Below are 23,683 nucleotides of genomic sequence, written 5' to 3' on the forward strand. Positions count from 1 at the left end.
CACTTGAGATGTGACTACAGCAACCAACAGTACGCAGTCTTGTTTTACAGGTACAATACCAAGAAACCATGCCAAATTGATTATTGATGTTGAGTAAATACTTAATGTATACTATGTATTTAATTTTCCCGTGCCTTGACCAGACATCTATGTCTATTATTTTAGAACGTTGGGTTGAATCAATTGTTCTTAATGGAACAATCGATTAACTTGTGTTTTCCTTTATTAAGATGCTCTGATATATAACTCAAACTTTGCCTAAGCTGATAGGAACCTATAGTTACATTGGTTTGTATTGTGCTTTGATCAAGTACTGGAAAATCTTTAATATCTTGGGATTCCAATTTAGCATAGGCACTTTTAATGTGAAGTTTCTTTTCTTTAAATAATTTTCCAAGTAAGTTCTCTTTGCTAAGACTCTTTCATAATTCTAATGATTTTTACTTTGTTTTCATTATTGGAGAGTAATCTTCCAAAATATTCATTAATCAATGCAGCAACAATCCGGTAATCATCTAGCATATAAATAAGGCTTATGTTGCAAACTTTATCCAGGGCTTGAAATGATTACTTATGTAAGCTATTGATAACTTCAATAACCCATCAAGTCTTGATGTAATCAAGACTCAAAGGGTTATCAAAGTTATTAATAGCTTCAATAATAAGTCATTGAATCTAACATAGCGTGATTGATTCACTTCCAAAGTTGTTAACTGTTTTTGGTCTTTTCTAAGACAAGCTGCCATTTTTGGATCAAGTCTATAATCTTTCTTAAGCTCTTCAATACAATCACAGAACTTGTGATTCAATATAATGACCTCATTTGGTCAAATTAAAGAACTTAAGCTTTGGTCCTTGAATCTCACTTAATAATGTGGCATCATTTTTTGTTGCTTCAAAAAGGCCGTAAACATATACATATATATATTTATATATATATATATATATATATATATATATATATATATATATATATATATATATATATATATATATATTCAAAAAGGCCGTAAACATATACATATATATTTATATATATATATATATTTATATATATATATATATATATATATATATATATATATATATATGTATATATATATATATATGTATATATGTATATATATATATATATATATACATATATACATATATATATATGTGTATATATATATATACATATATATATATATATATATATATATATATATATATATATATATATATATAATATATATATATATATATATATCAACCCTCGGAATTAGGGACAGCATTCGGCAATGCTGACCTAACTGCCAATCTGAAAGTATTTGAGATCGGCAAATAATTGCTGACCTTATTTTAATGTTTTATGGTTAGACCTTTGTATCAAATAATTTTTGCCGACCTCAAAAAGATTGAGGTCGGCAAATTATTGCTGACCTTATTTTTCCTAATTCCGAGGGTTGATATATATATATATATATACACACACACACATAAACAAGATATATCTGTTAGAAAAACATATCACAAATGGCTTTACCAAGTGTTTCTTTTTTTGGATACTGTATATTTTACACTGAAAAACTTTATTGCTAATCTTTTGAGAATAGCAGTAAGTTCCATCTGCTATTAATATCAATTGATCATCACTTGTTTGAAATAAGGCTATTGTTTTTTAATAATTTAATTTTTTGGATGTGGTTCATGCTTCAATTGTTTTGAACAAAATCAATGGTAAGTGACACTCTGACTTGTTGAAGTAACCGCCTTATATCAAATTCTGGATCCAAATTAAAAAAACATTTATATTGTCAAATAATCCAACCCAGTTTTGAGCCAGAATAGGTATATTGCCAAAGCCTGGGTTTTAGTGCGCTTTTAGTGCAATTGCATTTTATTATTGAATTAAGTGATTCACTTATTTCAATCAATTGTTCTTTTGTAAATCCAGTTATTCTGAGACATTTATACTTGATCAAAGTTGTTTTATCCATGAAATGGTAAAAAAGCAAATTTCAAAGTGCAAAATTACATATTTTTTCGAAAAGATTTTTAACCTCTTCTTTTTGAATTTTATATCAGCTTTACCAATTGATAACATCTCCATACTTTGTTTGATTAATAGAGTTGACGATTGACAAAGATAAATGCTGCAACACCTTGAACCAGATGGAATCAATCTATTTTTTTCTATATAGACATCAACAATCGCTTCATTAAAATGTTTTTTACCACAAACAAGACAGCTTTTGTGAGATGAGAGAGTATGAAAAAAATCTACTAATATGGATTCATCATCAGGATTGCATTTTTTGTCAGTTGTTTTTTTTAAACAGCTTGTGAATTTGAAACTCTAGAATTATTTTTGTTGTCTATTACACTTTCAGCTGAAAATACTGATAGATGACTTACTGGAAATGAAAATGAGTTATCAGGATTCCTGGTATTTTTTAAATTATCATTTATAAATTTTTCATTATTTTTTTTTTAATTTTGTTGTGAAGCGTTTTAGCACTTTTTACAGATTTTATCGTTTTTCTTAATCAAATCCAATTCTTTCTTTCAGATTTAATTTAAACTATCAATATTTTCTTCAGAACTAACTTCACTAAACTGTTTTAGTTCTAAACGAACATTACAGCAAGCACAATACAAATATCGAGAAATATATTTTTTTGCGATTTAATGTTTAGCAATCAAAAAACTAGTTACACATTATTAAATATCTTTATTTTAAACTATTAAAGGTTCCAAGTTACGTGGAAGCAGATAATTATGTTTTGAAAAAGATACAAACATAGTTTGTCGCGTTGGTTTGACAAGGGCTTAACTGAAATTTTTTATATCAGGTGAATTTTAAAAAAATCATTAAGTTTTTTTTAGTGTTTAATTATTTAATACTATTGTTTTTTTATTTGTTTGTGTATTGTTGTTTTAGTTGATGTATAAAAATACATAAATAAAGAAAAGATAATCATATAAATATTTTCATTTAGACATTGAAAAAAAAAGAAAAAAAGATTTATTTAGTATTCTCCTAATATAATAAAAATCACATTGCTTTGACCCTTTTCAAACCAACGCGACAAGTTAGAGCAAAACAAAGTTGCCAAAAATAAAGACTTATTTGTAAAAAAAAACAATTATTTGGACTAAGTCAGTTTTTCTTGAATATTACTGATTTTTTTTTTAATTTTTTTCGTGTCATTCCAGTAGATTTCAAGGTGATTTAATAATAAATTGATTAAAAAGCAAAATATTAATATGAGGAGGCAATTTTCTTGGGAGCAAAATTTACATGCTCATTGGATCATGCTCTTACATAAACTTTAATAGTTTTTTTTTTTTTTTTTTTTTATCTTTCAAATATAATTGAAAGTCAAGATCCTTTTGATACTTTTGAAAAATAATTATTTAAAATATATTAATGCAAAGTCCAATAAAAATTTTATACTGTAATAGAATGTTACTAATGTACATTTAATAAAAAATGAATAAATGATCTCCACCTACTGTCAATATTTTTTTAGGCTAAAACTAGTAGTAAAAATACTTTTGAATGCTACTGTATGTATGTATATATATATATTTATATATATACATATATATATATATATATATATATATATATATATATATATATATATATATACATATACATATACATAAACATATACATATACATATATATATATATATATATATATACATATACATATACATAAACATATACATATACATATATATATATATATATATATATATATATATATATATATATATATATATATATATATATATATATATATATATATACATATATATATATATATGTATATATATATATGTATATATATATGTTTATATATACTATACTTTTGAATAATGTAATACTTGTTTTTATTTAATAGTATATATATATATATATATACCATTAAATAAAAACGGTATATATATATATATATATATATATATATATATATATATGTTTATATCTGTTTATATATATACTATACTTTTGAATAATGTAATACTTGTTTTTATTTAATGGTCTATAATTATAAATTTAATAGAAGTGAGTGAGACCATTGTTTAAAATTTTAATCTAAATTTAATAAAAAAAACTTAAAATTTGTTTTATTTTTGAAATATATTGAATGTGTAAAGTTTTTATATTTTGTGGTCTAATTAAAGACTGAACTTTAAATTTTAACATGCTTTTGTTATTTTTTATTACTGCAAGGCTCAGAAGTTGTGTTGTGACCAAGGTCATTACTGGAGAGCTGCAAGTTTAGATGGTTGGCGGTTATGGCATGATCCAAATTTTTTTTACAGTAATCTTTTTTTAAATTTTAAAAGGTTTGAAATAATTTACTTGTAAGAGTAAATTCATTATATTTTTGTACCTCTTACAATGTATATAATTAATATATGAGTGTGTATGTGTGTGTGTTTGTGTGTTATGTTATTTTATGTTATGCGCGAAGTGTATAAATGGAAAGTTTTACTCAAGTTATTTCTATGATAAAAAATGCACATAAAAACTGCATGAAGTTAAAAATCAATATATTAAGATAAATTTATTAGAGTAACAAGATAAAAGAATGTGGACATCTATGAGATATAGATATTTGCTTACAAGCATACACTGTGCAAAAAAAATATCCAATCTACAGTTATGGCCTAAAAGATTCGCTGCCCATAATTATTATAAATAGTTGCCTATCTGTGTACTGGCAACATACTAAACAATCACATCTTGTGTGGGTGGTTGCATAGTAAACAGGTGAAAATTAATAATTCAAGTCTACTTTGAATTTCAAATTTTTATTATTGTAATGTCATACAATGCATATTAAATCTAAATATATGGAATAATGCATTAATGTTTAATAATGATGCTAATTTAACTTTCTGTTGAAGAAAAGTTTACAATTTTTTGAACATATTTAATTAGTATACTTCATTAAATTTTCCTTGCTACATTAAATTATAAATTAAATACGCATAACTACTTTAAATTACTGTTCAATTGGTCCCACCAGTCAACCCCAGTCTTAATGCAGCTTAAAATTAATCATTGCTGCTTATTTCCTGATTAATGCAATCAGCATTAGAACATTTTTATTTAAACTTAATAAGTATTGTTTCATAACTTCAACAATGCTGCCAACCAACCACTATTAATTATTGTCTTTTGAAATTAATTTTAAATTAATTTTTTTTAAGATAACGTAAAATTAATTGGTCGCAGTAAGTTGAAAATTTTATTTATGGCTTTCAAATATGTAATGCTGTTATTACCAGTAAATTATAAAAGTAAGTGAACTGATAAATTTTCTGTTGATATGGAGGAGACAGATAAGTTATTAGTTTATCATTTTAAGCAGGTTGAAAGTCTAAGCATTTGTTAGACAATAGTTATTGTAAAAGTTGTAGATTTGCATTGCTTAGCAACACTAATATATGTTTGAATTGATGCAAAATAAAGGAACTGGGGTTAAAGTATGCAAATCTGAATCTAAATTGCATAGAAGGACAGAATCGTCAGCCCAGTATAGTCAAGCAAAGCCAAGGAAATTTTGAATGATGATAAGTCAGCTGAATTGAAAGAAATAGGTTTTATTTCAGAAAAGCTGAAAAAAGAATTCAGAAGCTGTGAGAAAAAGATGTGAAAATCATATAAAGATGCTAGAAAATGGTTAACTGGTAGCTAATATGCTAAATATTGTTGCTATGCCAGATCTCCTTACAATAAGTTGATATCTTATTTCAACAGTTAGTTTATTTACAAATATAAAAATGATTCAACAGTTAATTATATTTAATCATATGAATGCTATATGTATCTTCACTATCTTAAATTTTTGTCCAAAGTTGCCCAATGTCCAAAGTAACCCCAGTTTATGGTATTACAATGATAAAGTTGTCTTGCTTCTACCTAATGAGACAACATATTTTGTTAAGAGATTACTTACAAATGAAGGTGAGTGAAGTAAATAATAAAAAGATTCATTCATACAATAAGAGTTTCGCTTTTACATCATATAATGAACCTGGTATAGAAACAGTATTCAGAGGACCTCCAGTAATGAGAGTACATAAACAGGTTTATCACAATTGCTGTGTGGTGGAAGGGCAACTCACCAAGAAATATGTATATGTATATATTTTAAGTGCTAATTCATGAAAATGTTGAATCAACTGCCCAAATTAACTTATTATTCAACAAATAGATAATAATAAAGTTTATTTAAATTTACTTTTTTTTGCTTTATTTTTTTTTAAAGATGTAAAGCATTTTGATTGGACTTTTTTTTGAATATATAGTTTGTTACAGACATTTTTATTATTATTATTGTTAATACCATACTATAAAGAAATATTTTTTAAAGGAGTTAATTTGGTGAGGCTTTTAAATTTTCTTTAGATGAAGAAGATGAGATACAGCCAGCAGAAGGTAACCCTAATCGTGACTTGTGGAAAATTAATTGCTGGGCTATGTCTGAAGAGGTTCTTGCAATAATTATTATTTGAATTTTTTTTTTAATTCTGTTTTAAGTTGTAGACTATATAATTGGGTTTTACATTAGACATTTAAGGAAACGAAATAAAAACATTTCTATTTTTATTGTAGTAGGTAGTAGTTTTTATGGCTAATGGTATTTATTTTTTATAATAATTTTTTTTTTGTTTTTGTTTGCTGGCACCCCCGTAACAAGTTCAATATAATAAAATAATAATGGGTTTGAAAATTATTGAATAAAAAATACTTTTAGGGGTCTCCCAAGGCCTTTAGGCAGTTAACCGGTCTCTTAAAAATATTTCAACCTGGGTCTCAAATGAAACAAAATTATTTTCTAATTTTAAAAGTAATAATTGGTACATTAAAAGTTTTATTTATTATTAATATTTTATTATTCATTAAAAATCAGTTATTACATTATTACATAAGAAACATTAAATCTTGTAAAAATGAATTTTTTTTTACATTTTTAGTTGAAAAACTTCCATGTTATAAAACAGGTTGAATGTTATTGTGTTTAATACTGTTATAAAACAGGTTTTAATGCTTTAAAATACAAGATTAATTAAAGTGATGTAATATTGTGTTTAGAAAAAGTAAAAAAATCATGTTTAAACGGAACATTTAATCATTTTGGCTTCTTTAAATTTTTGTATAGTATTCCTATAAGGCAAAATTTGTCAAAATTATTTTTATTTTAATATTGCAAAGGAATATTGGCTTATCCTTGTCGTAACAGATGAAAATGTATTAAAAAAGTTTTAAATCTTTTGAATTTGATTTTAAACTGGTTTTGAATTTTAAATTAGTAAACTAAAATTAAACATGAAATAAATCTCGCTTGTGTTTTCTTATCATGCAACCATTAATTGTAAAGTCATTTTTTGTTTTTGTTTATGGCTCTTCTTTTGTGCTATTTATACAGGATTCCATAATACCATTTTCTTATTTAAATGTAACATAAAATAGTTGAAGCAATTGATGTCCATGTTAGTTTAGTAGTTTCTAAGTATAATCTTACCTTAGTATAGTCTTACCAAAAAAGTTAATTTTTATTTAGAAAAGTTTTAATATCTATGAAAAAGCAATATATGCAGCACTAAGTGGAAACTTAAATCAGGTACTCTTAATAATGTTTTGTCATAAAAGTGATTAAAATAAAATATTGCATAAAATTAATTTTTTTTATTTAATTTTTTAAATTTAGCTTCTACCTGCTTGTTCATCTTGGGAAGATTGCTTGTGGGCTTACTTCAAAGTACTTGTAGATATAAGGGTTGAAGAGGTAAAAAGTTCATGAACTCATTTTTTTTACAAATAGACTAAGGTTTAGATAATTACTAAAAAGCTGTATGAAGTATAATGGTAAAAATTTACTTTTTTAAAACTTATTTAGTTTTTATAAATGTATAATTACAATAGATTTTAGTTAAATTATGTTACTATTGTTGGTTGCAAGGTTACTGTTGTTCAACTATATTTTAAAAGTAACAAGTAGAGCACTGTGCAGACTACAAATAAACTCTATTGCGATTTTTTTATAAAAATGACTTCAATTTCTATAAAGAGAAATGCAAATTCTCAAATACTATGAAGTTTTTATGCTTTGCTGAAGGGCCCAACGAGAATGAGACAAAGTGTATGAATTGTGATACTTATCTGTCACTAACAAAGAAGCTACTGAATTGTTAACAGTGAGAAACATAAAAACCTAATCAAAATGTCAGTGTCATTAAATAAATTGACATCCTTTTTTCAACATAAAAACTCAAAGATATTGCAAAAAGCCCACGCTGCTGAAGCAACTTTATCATTTCATACAGTTTGTCATGATAAGTCTGACAACTCGATAGCCTGCACAGCTTGTGTAAATCCATAAATTATTTGAAGATTCAGAAATTGCAAAAAATATCGTATGTTCAAATACAAAAACTGAGCCAATCATAAACCAGGTAATAGGCCCCTTCACTGTTGATCAACTTGTAAAATCATTAGATAGCATTTCATGTTTTGATCTTTCCCAGATGCTAGCAATCACGTTTCACAGAAAATATTTCTTATTGTTATTGAATAACGAACTAAAATTCTCACGTTAGATAACACACCAAATGAAACCTCTGTAACTATATCACAATATATTTTAAAACTTATGAGTTGTTATCTAAGTGTGTTGCTTTTGCTGGAGACAATGCTAATGTAAATTTTAGAGGCATTAAAGAAAAGTAGCCAAATGAGGTGTTCTTGTATTTGAAGGAAGCTTTAAAATAACCATTGGTAGGTGTTGGGTGTTCTACCCATGTTTTGCACAACTGCATTTAACATGGAGCATTTTTTATTTTTTTATTTCAGCATCTTTGCTTCCAACAAGACTGCAAGCAACCACTATTAGAGTTGGAAGTTAGTGGAAAAGAAAAGATGAAGTTTATAGAGCAAGATAATGATTTACAGGCGACTTAAAAGATTGCAAATTATATCATGGAAAAAAACTAGATTAATAAGAATTTTAGCACTGAGGAATAGTCACAGTAAAAAGATGATACTTAATTGAATGACAAGTAATGCGATAATGAATTTTAGTAGATGGCACAAGAGACGCTAGCTCTTTAGAGCAGTGCCCATTATAGTATTTATAGAAAAAAGAAAGAGAAGCAACATTACGACAATGTGATGATGTTTGGAGGTTGGCTGCAGGAGCAGATCCAACTATGTTTACAATGCGTTTATGCACCTTGTCTAAAAGGGAAAGAGCATCATTGGAGGATCCACCCCAAATATGGCACAGTATTCCATACAAGCACAGATTTGAGATTTACAAAGATAAAGAATATAATCCGGTGTAAGAAAATGGTAAGCAAAATAAAGAGATGCAACCTTAGCAGATGCTAATTTTTATATATAATTTTTATATTAACTCTTACATCCAATTTTTCAAAGAAAGATTGGATGTAAGAGTTAATCCTAGAAGATGAAGGGTAGGAGACTCATCAAGTACATTACCATTCATAAATATAAGAAGATCTAGATTTCTATAACAGTTGGCTGAAAAAAATTAAGGTTTATCTGAATTAAGGTTCACCAGTCACTGTAAGCCCCATGCTGTAGCAGAAGTGAGATCCTTTTCAAGCTCAAATGCCCCCTTCAAGCAATCAGAGAGTGTTGGCTTTTTATCAAGACAAGAATAAATGGTAGTATAATCAGCAAACAATGCCACCTTAGATGTAATAATATCTGGAAGATCATTAATGTAAATTAAAAAGAGTATAGGGCTAAAGATTAAACCTTGAGGAGCCCCTGAAGTTACGGGATATGAAGAAGAGTGCTGTCCATCGAGGACAACTTTTATACTATGATTGGAAAGGAAGCATTCAATAATCTTAAAGATGTTACCGATACACCTTAAGAAAAAAGTTTCAAAGAGAAGACCAGCATGCCAACATTTATCAAAAGCTTTAGAAATGTCAAGAGCAATTGCCTTTGCCTCTCTACATCCATCTAATGCATGATAAAATCTATCGGTTATTACTGTAGCCTGAAAACAAGACTCTAAGCATTTGTTAAATAGTTTTGAAAGTATAGATGTCAGCTCCTTTTTTACCTTTTGATGAATTTCAGTGCTTTGATTGGATGTATTTAAATAAAGTAAATGATAGCACATTTGATGACCTTTTGGTATGCATTTTATACCTGAAAGGTATAAAATGCATACCAAAAAGTTTGTTAAGTATTCTTCTGTATCCTTGAACACAATGGAATTTTTGAAAGAATGTTGTCGTTGATTAATGCTCAATGGACAAAGGATAGGAACAGAGTTTTAATTGACTATGTAAAGGACATCGTTCTCACGTAGTATAAATTAAAGAATCTTACCTTTGAACAGTTTTATAAATATATGTTTGCTAACAATAATCTTCTGCATTAAGTTGGCTCCTCGAGAAATATGTTATTTGACAAACATGTTATTGCAAATAATTTAATATATTATAACACTGCATACCTGTATGTTGCATTCTTTTTTTTAATTGAAAAATATTAATTGCAATTTTAATTTGGAGAAAATTACCCGAGTTTGCAACTTGTTTAAATAGATGTGTAGCCTGCAAAAAAACACATTAAAGATAATTGAAAAACTCGTTTGGGTGTATATTGTTGTTGGACAATTTTGATATTTTTCTGTTTTTATTGTTATTAAAAAATAGTTTATAATACTGGCAATTTTACCATTATCTTTGTATACTGTAACATATATTGTTCTTATATAATATTAACAGATATTATACTTTGTTGTTTATTCTCATCTGGTGTCAGTACCGTGGCTTGAAGGTTGCCAGAATCTTAAATTATTTTTTTTAAAAGATCTGTAATACAATAATATTATTACAAGTATACATTAAGTTAATATATTTTGACAATTTTTTTAGTCTTAACTTTTTTTCAAATTTGTTTATAATATTTTAGGAAATAAGGAACAATCCACGTTCAAGTAATAGTATGATGGACTTACCACAAGCTTACTGGGTACAAACGCAGAGAAATGAGTAAGCTTTATTATTTAGTTTTTTTAACATCTAATTTTTCAAAACTGTTTATTTCAACACACTTATGTTTTAGCATGTTTTTAGACTTGTAATGTTAATATATAATATATATATAAAAGTATACTATAATGACATAATATAAAAAATGTTGTAAAAACTAACTTTAGTGAAACAAAACTATGTAGTGTTTTGACTTTAACAAACTTTAAATTTTAGATTTTTAATGTTTTGACTAGAACAACTTTTAGGTGTAAGATTTTTTAATTTGACTATAACACCCTTTAAATGTAAGATTTTGTAATGTTTTGGCTAAAGCACCCTTTAATTGTAAGATTTTTTTAATGTTTTGACTGTAAAAGCCTTTAAATGTAAGATTTTGTAAGTATAAATGATTATTATTGTTTGCTATCAAAAGTTTGAAATTTTGTCTTTTCTATTTTTAAAGATCTTTTTGTTTACATAATTGATTGCTTCTTGTGATAAAAAGTTCCAATTGTCTACCATTCTATTTGTTAGATGGTAATACCTGCATCTTTTTTTAGTAAAATCTTGAAAAAGTTTTTATTGTAACAACCTCTAGACATATTATTGTAGAATCGTACAGTCTTAAAATGATTTTAAATAACTTACAATGAAATATAAACTTTATAAAGTACTTACTTAACAATATGCTAAAATATACAAATATATTCTATAATCTTTATAACCTTTCAAAAAATTTCTTGATTGACCTTGTTGAATGTTCAAGTCTTGCTTGGAACATTCAATCAAGATATTGTTTCCTTTTTTTATAGTCCATCATTATTATTTCCATTTATTATCGTCAATTATAATTATTATATATGAAAAAAGGTTTTTTATTTCAGTTTAACACCTTCTGGGATAATTGATCACATTAGAAGTCATCCAAATATTGTAAGTTCAAATATATATTAAATTATTATTAATAATTTAAGAAATTAAATTAAATATAAATAAATATTTTTTTTTTAGATTTCTTGAATAATAAAAATATTTAAAAAATATTTTTCAGATCGCTTGAAATCACCCCTTGAATGTGACTTATATAATAAAATGATAACATTGTTTATTATTTCTCAAATCATAAAGAATAATATAAATACATTTTTTAAACAATTTCATGTTTCAGTTGTTGAATTTAGTTATTAAGTATAAATTTTTTAATAAAAAGAATGTTTGCCTACATAAGAACATACATACACACATACAAACATACATACATACATACATACATACATACATACATACATACATACATACATACATACATACATACATACATACATACATACATACATACATACATAGATGCATGCATGCATACATGCTTCTAATATATAATTGCATAGGTCTGTCTATCTGTTTTTTTGGTTAATCTAAGTGTTTTATATTAGGTGTCATCAGCCATTTATTGACATTGATAAAATGTAGCTACTGATGTACAACAATTTTTTATCAAATGACTAATAAATTTATAAAATCAAGAAATTGTTCATTTCTAATTAACACAAAATATTTGAAAATAAACAAAGTTTACAACAATATTGTTGGCAACCATATGTTACAAAACTTGAATATTTTATCACTCAATTTGTTTTTGTTTTTAATATTACATAATTTTTTTTACATAATAAAGTTAAATTTTGTTAGCTAATATAACCATTACACTATAACTGTTGTTATAGCGTAATGGTGTGGTGTTATAGTTATTGTTATGGAGACAAAAAATACAGAGATCAAGCCTTATCATATCATGGAGGCAAAAAATACAGAGATCAAGCCTTATCATATCATGGAGGCAAAAAATACAGAGATCAAGCCTTATCATATCATGGAGGCAAAAAATACAGAGATCAAGCCTTATCATATCATGGAGACAAAAAATACAGAGATCAAGCCTTATCATATCATGGAGACAAAAAATACAGAGATCAAGCCTTATCTGGCATAAACTTGCTCTACTTGTTTCTCTGAGCTTTGGCATCAGCTTTTCACCAAGGTTTCTGTTTTAGAATTACGTGATGAAAGAGTTTAAAAGGTTGTCACTGTAACAATATTTAAAAAAAAATTAACTTGTTTGGGCTGTCTGTGTCTTTGGAGAAATTTTTATGTACTAAAAAAAAATTGCTTTTTAATATTATGATTGTTAAGGAGTCCTGTTTTAAAATAAATAACGGCAACATTGTAATTCATATGAGTGTTAAAGAAAGTTATTTATAGATACTATAAAACTCTATTAATACTATAAAACTAATAGATACTATAAAACTCTATTAGATAGATTAAAATACTATAAAACTCTATTAGATACTATAAAACTCTATTAAAAGTCAGATTAGGTTATACTGCTACTGGCAACATGTAATCCAGTACAATCTGCTTCAAATCCTGCTGCCTTGTAGGGTACGCCTTTTTAGGCAAAGGCTAGGAGATGCCAACTCCGATTTAAAACACCCCCAGCCTTGGGGCTCTTGGTTGAGTAAAGGCTAGAGATGGTGTCTCAATAAAAATACTCATCTTGGGCAGATGTTAAATACACCCGGCTACTGTCTTGTAGAAGGCCTCCTAGGCAAAGACTTAAGGGGTAAACAGATTCTATCTGTTGACCAGCCTCACACTGCTTCTTCATCTATTAGGCTGGCGCATATGTATTTTTAATACATTGTTTCCAGTTTAGGATGTTAAATGCTAAATCTTCTTGACTCAATGCATGGGTTTTGCTTGTGTCTCTGTTTTTATGACTAGGCAACTCATTCTACTATCTCCTAATGAGGGTACAGCTCTAAAACTCAGTTTTTTGGTTCTGAGGCCGGCTGGTAGTCAGGTTTCCCGAACTCTGTGGTATCTCTCAGAGAGGCTGATTCCATCAACAGCTGAAAAATATCAAAGTATTAACAGTGCCATGTTGCGCATAGATGGTGTCCCTGTTTGTACTTTTGGTCTGCATTGCTTAGGCCACATTTGGAGCCCTTTGTTACGGCTTAGGGCTTATTATTCTAAATCACATTCTTGTTGACAACATGTATCACACATAAATACTTCACCAATGTCCTCATATGTTTGACAACTCTCATGATAAGGTACTAAACAATAGGAACACTGCACCCATTTTTTTCCTTTTTTTTTTTTTACATCACTGTTGTAACTTTTTTTACAAACACCGCACTCCCAATCATCATCTTTTGAAGCATTTTTATTTTTTTTACTTTTTTTAGAACATACAGAAATAGAATCCTTTGAAGTTAATGGAATAGGTTGATCAGGAGGAGTCAGACACTTTGCACTTGAATCCCTTTTTGGCCTATTAGGGTTAGGTGTGGTTGGCTCTACAGATGGAATAGTTAACAACGTTTGTATAGCAGTATTACTGTGTGGTTGAATTTCTGTACTTTGAATCTCTCTGTTTGTCAATTGATATGGAGCTATTGCTTCGTATTAACGTTAAGAAAATGTGTAACTGCGATAAGTAATCATAAGTTATAGGAAGTTAATAAAAAATCAAAAGTTTTACCATTAAATCAAGCATCTTTTCTATTTTAATATTTAATAAAAATAATTTACTTACCTTAAAACACAAGTCTGGAAATAAAAATGTTGGACAAGTACTCCAAACAAATGTGCTGAACGCACGTTAAATAATGCTAAAGAATGTACAAACTGATAGTAAACAATTGACGTATCACACGCACCCAACAACTATTTGTGAATTGACAGTAGTACCCCGGGGTACCATTTGACGCAATTTCGATGTTTTTGACTAATAGGTATGTTCGCTACAAATGCCGAGCGAAATATCACGAAATTACATATATCACAAACATACCTTCCTTTACCCTATTCGTGGTCTTCGAAGTAACTTTTCTTCTGTTGAGTCTTATCTCTTGCAAAGTTCATCAGACCTACTTGCTCTTTGTGAGACTAATTTGAGTTCGGCTGTCTCATCTTGTGATCTTAGTGTTGATGGTTATCTTCCTCTAATTCATAAAAACTCCAATAGTCACATGCTTGGCCTCAGCATTTACATTTGTAAGAATTCACCCATTTGTTGTGAAACTAGGTTTGAATCCACAGACTATTCTTTCACATGCTTTCGTTTAGCACCACTTCACTATATTGCCGTTCTCTTTGTTCTATATCGCTCTCCTTCATCTTAAGACTGCACTCTTTTTAACATTGTTTCTGATCAAATTGACTCTCTTTATCCATCAGCTAATATAGTTGTTGTCGGTGACTTTAATGCTCACCACTCTGAATGGCTTGGCTCTAGTGTCTAGTGACTCTGCAGGCATTAAAGCCCACAACTTTTGCCTTTCTCAATCCCTAACTCAAATAGTCAACTTTGCAACTCGCTTTCCTGACAACCCGAATCATCTACCTTCTCTACTCGACTTATGACTTGTTTCTGATCCTAGTCAGTGCTCAGTTTCTCCACATTCACCCTAACGTTCCTCTGATCACAGTTTGATCTCTCTAAAACTAATATCTCATTCTTCTTCATCACCTGAATCCCCCTATTATCGAACCTCTTACAACTACAGTAAAGCTGACTGGGATTCTTTCCGTGATTTTCTTCGTGATGGCCCTTGGGTAGAAATCTTTCGTCTTCCTGTCGACAAATGTGCTTCTTACATAACTTCGTGGATTCAGGCTGGCATGGAATCTTTTATTTCCTCTCGACGATTCCAGGTCAAGCCTCACTCTCCTCCATGGTTTTCCTCACATTGTGCTGCTTTATCAGCAAAACAATTTTCCAGAAAACAGGCGTCTGTTTATTACTGCTAGAAACAATTGTAAAAAGGTTTTGTCTGACGCCATAACCCGCTATTCTCAGGTCATGAAATCTCGTATCTCATCTCAAAAATTAGGCTCTCGTGACTTCTGGAGAATCTTTAATAATATCAATAATAAGGGCAAATCTATAATTCCACCTCTCTTGTATGGTTCAGACTTTGTCACCTCACCTGAAGACAAAGCCGAATTGTTTGCTAAAAACTTTTCATCAATATCATCTCTTGATTCCACTAGTTGCGTTCTACCTGATATTGCCAACTAACAGGTTGATCCATTGCTTGACATTCATATCACTCCAGCATCTGTATCTAAAGTGATCTCCTGCCTAGACTCTTCTACAGCTTGTGGCCCGGACAACATACCTGTTATTGTCTTGCAGAAGTGTTCTCCGGAGCTGTCGTCTATATTCTCAAAACTATTCAACAAGTGCTTATCAGAGTCTTGCTTTCCAGCCTGCTGGAAAGCGGCATCTGTTATCCCTATTTTCAAAAATTCTGGAGAGCGATCTGATTTGTCTAACTATCGTCCCATAAGTCTTCTTTATATCATAAGCAAGGTTTTTGAATCTTTAATTAACAAATACTTAATTTCTCATCTTGAATCTAATAACTTACTTTCTGACCATCAATATGGATTTCGATCTTCTCGTTCTACAGCTGATTTGCTAACAATAATAACTGACAGGTTTTATCGTGCATTAAATGAAGGTGGAGAGGTTAAGGCCATTGCTCTTGACATTTCAAAAGCTTTTGATAAAGTTTGGCATGCTGGTCTTCTCCATAAGCTTTCTTCTTATGGTGTATCCGGCAACATCTTTAAGATAATTGAATCCTTCCTTTCCAATCGTAGCATAAAAGTTGTCCGCGATGGACAACACTCTTCTTCTTATTCTGTAACTTTAGGGGTTCCTCAAGGTTCTATCCTTGGCCCTATACTCTTTTTAATTTACATTAATGATCTTCCAGATATTCTCACATCTAAGGTTGCATTGTTTGCTGATGATACTACCATTTATTCTTGTTGTGATAAGAAACCAACACCTCTGATTGCTTGGAGGGGGCATTTGAGCTTGAAAAGGATCTCACTTCTGCTACAGCATGGGGCTCACAGTGGCTGGTGAACTTTAATTCAGATAAAACTCAATTTTTTTCAGCCAATCGTTATCGCAATAATTTAGATCTTCCTATATTTATGAATGGTGATGTACTCGATGAGTCATCTACTCTTCATCTTCTAAGATTAACTCTTACTTCCATTCTTTCTTGGAAACCATATATCAAATCAGTTGCAAAATTAGCATCTGCTAAGGTTGCATCTCTTTAGCAAGCTCGTCACTTTCTTACTTTGGATTTTATTAATTCTATTTAATCTCTATAAATCTCAAATCCGGCCTTGTATGGAATACTGTTGCCATATCTGGGGCGGATCTTCTAATGATGCCCTTTCTCTTCTAGACAAGGTGCAAAAACGCATCGTAAACATAATTGGACCTGCTCTTGCAGCCAACCTCCAACCATTATCACATTGTTGTAATGTTGCTTCTCTTTCTCTTTTCTACAAATACTATAATGGGCACTGCTCTAAAGAGCTAGCGTCTCTTGTGCCATTTACTAAAATTCATTCTTGTGTTACTCGTCATTCAATTAAGTGTCATCTTTTTTCTGTGGTTGTTCCTAAGTGCTCCAAAATCGCCTATTTGTCTAGTTTTTTCCCTCGAATATATCATTTCTTTGGAATTCGCTTCCTTCATCTTGCTTTCCTGATTCATATAATTTGTAATCTTTTAAGTTGTCCGTCAATCGTTGTCTTGCTCTACAATCTTCATCTTTTCTTTTTCAGTAACTTCCAACTTTATTTAGTGGCCGCTTGGAGCCTTGTTGGAAGCGAAGATGTTTAAAAAAGAAAAATAAGTTATTAAAATAATTTTGAAGTGTTGTTACATAGTTTTAACATAATATGCTTCAAAAGGTTTTAAAGTTTTATAATCCAGTCATATTTTATTCTCTACCAACTTTTTAAAATTTTTGCAGACATTAGATGAAGAATTTTTTTTTACTGTTACAATCTTTGCAGATACTGCCTCTGAGTTATGTATTTGTTTGCCGACGCCATGAAAAGAATATTACCTTAAAAAGATATAATTTTTATTAGTAATATTTGTTTTTATTAAAAGATCTCCACGTACGCAATATTGTTATTCCAACTTATTGTATACACAATAAGTTGATAGATTTTTACTGTTATTGAAAGTTCAAATCTTAATTTGCAGGATATTCGAAAGCAAGCAGGAGATCCTTACAGAATTCTCCAAACAAATATTATTCTCAATGATATAAATGGTATATTGTTTGATATTTGATTTAAGTTGATATTCCCATAAGTTTTTATCTGTTAAGTGTTTACTAAAATTGTTCATAAAAATTCTTTTAAAAGATTTTCTTAAAGAAATGAAGAAATTAATTGAAAGTAAAGACCCTCATCTTATTAGATTTTTAGTAAGTTAAAATATTTTTAATATTTTTAAAAAAATGTTGATATTTTTTAATATATACTTAAGTACTTTCATTTTTAGTATATGTAAAAACTACTTAAAAATGCAAAGGTTGTTTTACAAAATAATTATTCACAACATATGATTTTTATTTTTATTAAAATTTTTTTATGCAGGCCCACTTAGTACTATTTCTTCAAGCAATTGGAATGCAAACCCAGGTTACTCATTTTTTTTGATTTTTATGACTGGGGCCAGCAGCCTTCTTGTAAAGTGTTACAAGAAAAAGCTTTTCATAATCAGCCCTAAGAATTAAGAAAAATAAGATCGGCAAAATTTTGCCGACCTTAATCTGTCAGAGGTCAGCAAAAAAAAAAATTGATGCAAAGGTTTTACCATAAAACATAAGAATGAAGTGGGCGTTTTTTTGCTGGTCTAAAACTCTTCTAGGTCAGCAGTTAGGTTGGCATTGCCAAATACTGACCCTAATTCTGAGGGCTGCATAATACATTAATAACATCCTTACAGTGCACAATGTGTCCTATATTGAATTAATTAAATTTTCAATAAACCTGGCCTAAAGTCAAATGGAATTACATCAATATCAGTTTATAGTATGTTTTAGAAGTTACTGAATCTAATTTGACAATAGAATCAAATAAAATGATGAAATTGTAACTAAAAATTTGTTTTTAAGCAATTCTTTATTTATTTTTAGTTGTGACAATCATTTTCACATGATGAAACAGTTACTACTAGAGCTATGTTTTGACAAAAAAATTAAATCATTTGATATCATTAGACCTGCGAGTGTTCAAATTTGTGATTTTTTGATGACAAAATTATTTATTATTTTTTAATGTTGTTAAACTTTAGGTTGTGTTATTCAATGTGCTTTAATGTTGCTAAACTTTAAGGTTATTCAATGTGTCTATCAACATATAACTAGGACTGCTAGTTCGAACATGTTCAAGTTTGAATGTTCGAACTTTATGCAAAAATTTCAACGTTCAAGTTCAAACTTTTTTCTCCTAATAGTTTGAACTTTTAAATTTTAAAAAATGATGTCTTTTCATTAGTTTTTGTAAAACAAACTAAAATGTAAGTAAAAATTAGTAAAAATTTTGCTTTGTTTTTTTTTGTGTTTGTCTGGAAACTCTAAAAATATAATCAAAATTACATCACCTGTAGCGCCATTGCGTTTAAGGTAGGATCGGTTTTTTCCTATTAAAAAGTAGTTAAACAGTGGCTGGTACTTTTTCACCATTTGACCACTGTTTATTTACGTTTGAAATTAAAATCATAAAAAGTTTTAAGTTCAAAAAAAATGGCTACTCAGCGTTAGCACATCTAAAAGATTTGAAATTTAGGAGTATTTTCATTTTTTGCAAAAAGCTGCAACAAGCAAAATGTGCCTCAACATGCACTATTACAAGAAACTAAAAAATAAACACAAAATAGAGGTTCTCAAATGTAATAGCATTAACAAAAATTAAATTAATAAAATAATATTTTTGTACATAGAAATGATATATTTGTTAAACCCAGTTTTTTTAAGTCAAGATAATCGGTTTGAGAACAAAATAAAAAGAAATGATATAGATAATTTTGCAAATTAATCTTATTCAAAGATTATTCCAGCTTAGAGAGATAGACTCGATATTAATAAAAAAGCCAAAAATGGTAATGATGTTAGAAATTGTAACAATAAAAGAATTGACTCTAACTAAAGAACTGAAAATGTTTTATTAAAATATATGATTTTCAAATGGCATGACCTCGTGAAAGGGCTCTCTAGCCTTGGATTGTTTTTGCTACTACAATTTATAAGCTCTTTACTTCTTTAAACAAAAGTATCTAAAAAACAAGATAATACTAAAATGATTATAGAATATATCTCCATTGTGTCATAAATAATCCTGAAAATCATTTCTTTAAATATTTTTAATTTATGTAAATGTAATAAGTAGGAGATCCAATTTTTATACATTAGTTTATTGGTGCTTATCTGAATTTCTTTCATCCATTCGATGGATTATATGAGTTATAATTATTAATTTGAATTGAACTTAAAACATGAAGATAGTAGAGAATTCCCAAGCACTGGAGTTTAAGGAAAACTAGCTTTAATGGTCATCACACTGAATGGCTTGGCTCTAGTATCACTGACTTTGTTGGCTGTAAAACTCAAATTTTTAGATCTTCTCAATCTCTAACACAAATAGTTCTCTTTTTGACTTGTTTTCCAGACAAAACGACTATTAAACCCTGGCTTTTGCTAGGCTTGTGTCTTTTTTTTTTCAGTTTCTAGTCTCATTTTATCTCATGGTTTTCTTCTTCCTGTGCAGCAGCTATAATTGTTACCATTTCTTTCATTACATTTACAAGAATAAATGTCTTTTTTTTTCCTGGAAAACAAATGTCTTTTTATCATTGCAAGTAATTAATGCAAAAAGCTATTGTCATATTTAAGTCATTATTCTTAGACAACTAAATCTTGTATTTTAACTCAGAAGTTAGGTTCTAAATACTTTTGAAAAATCTTTAACAATTTAATTAACAAAGTTAAGTTTAACACCCATTTCTCATACATGGATCTGTTATTATTAAATCTCTCAAGGAAAACAGATTATTTTTACAAATGGGTTTTCTCAATTTTTACAAATAGGTTCTCTGGAAATCTTTTTTATACCCTCTAAACTATTTAACAAGGGCTTAACTAAATCTTGTTTTCCTGCCCTATAGCGACCACTATAGCTATTGCCTAGTGAGGATCCAGGGGTATGGGTATGCATCCCCCCCCCCCCCCCGAATATAAAAGTCCTAAAATATTTTAGAAATGGAGGACTTTTTTTTTCTTTATTTTTTAGGAGACGCAAATGTGATACAATATACAAAAATAATTCAACATCCCCTCCACCAAAAATTCTTGGATCTGTCACTGTTATTGCCAAATAAGTTTTCTTACTTTTATTAGCAAAGTCTTTGAATCTTTAATTAACAAACATCAATTTTAAAATTATCGAATCATTCCTTTCTAACTCCAGTATTAAAGTTGTCCTACTTACTAATTTTGGTACTGTGTTATTCTTTGTTATTCTGTGTTATTCTATCTATACAAGAAAGAGCTTCACTAAAGAATTATATAAGTATCTTCAAGAGTATTGTTCATATTTTTTTTAACATTAATAACTTTTTTTAGCACATAATTTCATTGTTTACAAAACTAAAAAAACTTGTTTTTAATAGTAGTGTTATTAATACTATTAAAGCAGATGTTTGAGCGGCATTGATATGCTTATAAAGTTGAGATTTTTTTATAATAAACTTTTTATGGTAAGCCTAAATTTTTGCTTGAAGCAATAAAAAGGCTAATTGGTTTTGTTTAAAGTATTACTAAATAAATTCAAAGAAATAATTTTCATTTTTTGACTTTAGGCCAGGTTTTTCAAAAACTCTCCCACCGGAAAAACATATCTTTGTGGAATCCTCCAGTTGGAAGTTTTATGGAGTGTTATTTAAAAATACCAAATATATCAAATTTTATATCTATACAGTTATTTGTGGGTATGATACTAAAAGTTGCGAACTCCTAATTTTCTTTGTCTTAAGTACAACGTGAATATGGTACAAACAAGTGCAATATACTTTTATAAATTTCTACATGGTTAATTGCAAATTTTTAACTCAACTCACATGTATTTTTTTTATATTGTAAACATTCATAAATTTTATTTTATAGATTTTTTTAATTTGAAAATAAAATTAATTTGTTAAAATTTCTTGTATAAATTTATTACATTATTTATTATATTTAAAGGTTGAATTGAGTGATTACAAATTGTGATTTTGGAAAAATATCTGGTCTTCAAAATTCTGCACAACTGTGAACTTTGTTTTCATTTTTATAACTTTTTTGCTAACAAGCTTAAGTTGATTCGCCCATGAAAACGAAGTACATAGTTTTGCATAAACTAAAATTTTAAAGACCAGATATTTTTTCAGATATTGTGATCGCTTAATTCAACCCTTGATAATGTTATATTAAGTATACTAAATTTTATGAAAATAATAAATTTAAGTTTTTAAACTATAGGATGATATTTGCAATGAAATTTTACACAGCTATGTTAAGGTAATATCATTATTATTATTATTATTTTTTATTATTATTATTCTGTCTACATTATAAAACTATTCATAAAAGTATCAAAGTTACAAGTCTACTAAAACTACTAAAACTATTCATAAAAGTATCAAAGTTACAAGTTAATTTTAGGGGTAAGCAGAAAATTTCTGTTAACTAGCCTGGCCTTCTTTTTTTCATTTATTAGACTGGCATAGAGGTAAAATTGTTACATTGTTTCCTGCCTAGGATGATGAATGCTGGATTTTCCTAACTCTACTCATGGGGGTTTTTAAAGTGCCTCCTTGGAAGTGGCTATGCAACTCTTTCTGTTATCACCTATTGAGAGTACAGCTCTAAAACTTAGTTTTGAGGCTGACTGGTAATAAAATTTTCCAAATTCTGTGGTAGCACAGGTTGATTCTAATAACAACTGTTTTGCACATTATTGGTTTCCTGTTAGTGCTTTTGGTGTGCATTGTTGAGGCCTTTTGTTAGGGTTTGTGCGTAATTAATAGCAATTATGTAGCTTATTGCTTAGGTTACTAAGTTGACATTTACAACTTGCAAAATTAACCAGACCTACTTAGTTTTTGTAAAAGTAACTTAAATTTGACTGTTTCAACTTCAGTTTTAGCTACTTTGATTCCTAAGAAATTAAATATTCATATACTTGGCCTAGGCATACATTTACATATCAATTTACTTATTTGTAGTAGAATCAGGTTTGAATCCTTTATTATTCTTTTTGTTATTCTTTTATATGCTTTTGCTAAGCACTGATTCACTCAACCATCTCTCTTGTCTACCCAGATAGCTTTCCAACCTAAATGACTCACCTATGTTTTTTGATTTGTGTTTCTGACCCTAGCTCATTTTATCCTTATTTTTATTTTGCAAAAAATGATTTTATCTTGATCTCCTGCTACAACATTTAGCATTCTACTCTTTACAACAACCTTAAAGTTCGAGCAGGCAAATGTTTTTATTGTTTTTTGTTGGTATTTCCAATTGAAATAAGACAACTTTCTTGAGAATAAAGGATTTTTTGCATTATTGTACAGAATAGATGTATGCAAGCAGGCATTGTTGCTAATGTCCATTGTTCTCAGATTACTAAATCTTGTAGTTTATCTCAGAAATTAGGCTAGTGAGACCTTTTGAAAATCTTTATTAGTGTCATTAACCAAGGCAAGTCTAACATT

General features: G+C 28.5%; 1 protein-coding gene across 2 annotated transcripts in view; it reads left to right on the plus strand.

The window, feature by feature from the left end:
• Nucleotides 1–23,683, plus strand: part of LOC100208231 (nuclear pore complex protein Nup107) — a 108,590-nt gene that overhangs the window by 61,300 nt on the left and 23,607 nt on the right. For both annotated transcript variants that reach the window (XM_065793800.1, XM_065793801.1), the window contains exons 15-24: nucleotides 4,232–4,322; nucleotides 6,419–6,501; nucleotides 7,575–7,634; nucleotides 7,722–7,799; nucleotides 10,970–11,049; nucleotides 11,916–11,964; nucleotides 18,131–18,200; nucleotides 18,295–18,356; nucleotides 18,529–18,573; nucleotides 22,449–22,487. In XM_065793800.1, coding sequence (XP_065649872.1) covers nucleotides 4,232–4,322; nucleotides 6,419–6,501; nucleotides 7,575–7,634; nucleotides 7,722–7,799; nucleotides 10,970–11,049; nucleotides 11,916–11,964; nucleotides 18,131–18,200; nucleotides 18,295–18,356; nucleotides 18,529–18,573; nucleotides 22,449–22,487 — 657 coding nt within the window. The remainder of the gene's footprint in view (nucleotides 1–4,231; nucleotides 4,323–6,418; nucleotides 6,502–7,574; nucleotides 7,635–7,721; nucleotides 7,800–10,969; nucleotides 11,050–11,915; nucleotides 11,965–18,130; nucleotides 18,201–18,294; nucleotides 18,357–18,528; nucleotides 18,574–22,448; nucleotides 22,488–23,683) is intronic.

Source organism: Hydra vulgaris, chromosome 03 (assembly GCF_038396675.1).
Source record: "Hydra vulgaris chromosome 03, alternate assembly HydraT2T_AEP".
In the NCBI taxonomy this organism is placed as follows: domain Eukaryota; kingdom Metazoa; phylum Cnidaria; class Hydrozoa; order Anthoathecata; family Hydridae; genus Hydra; species Hydra vulgaris.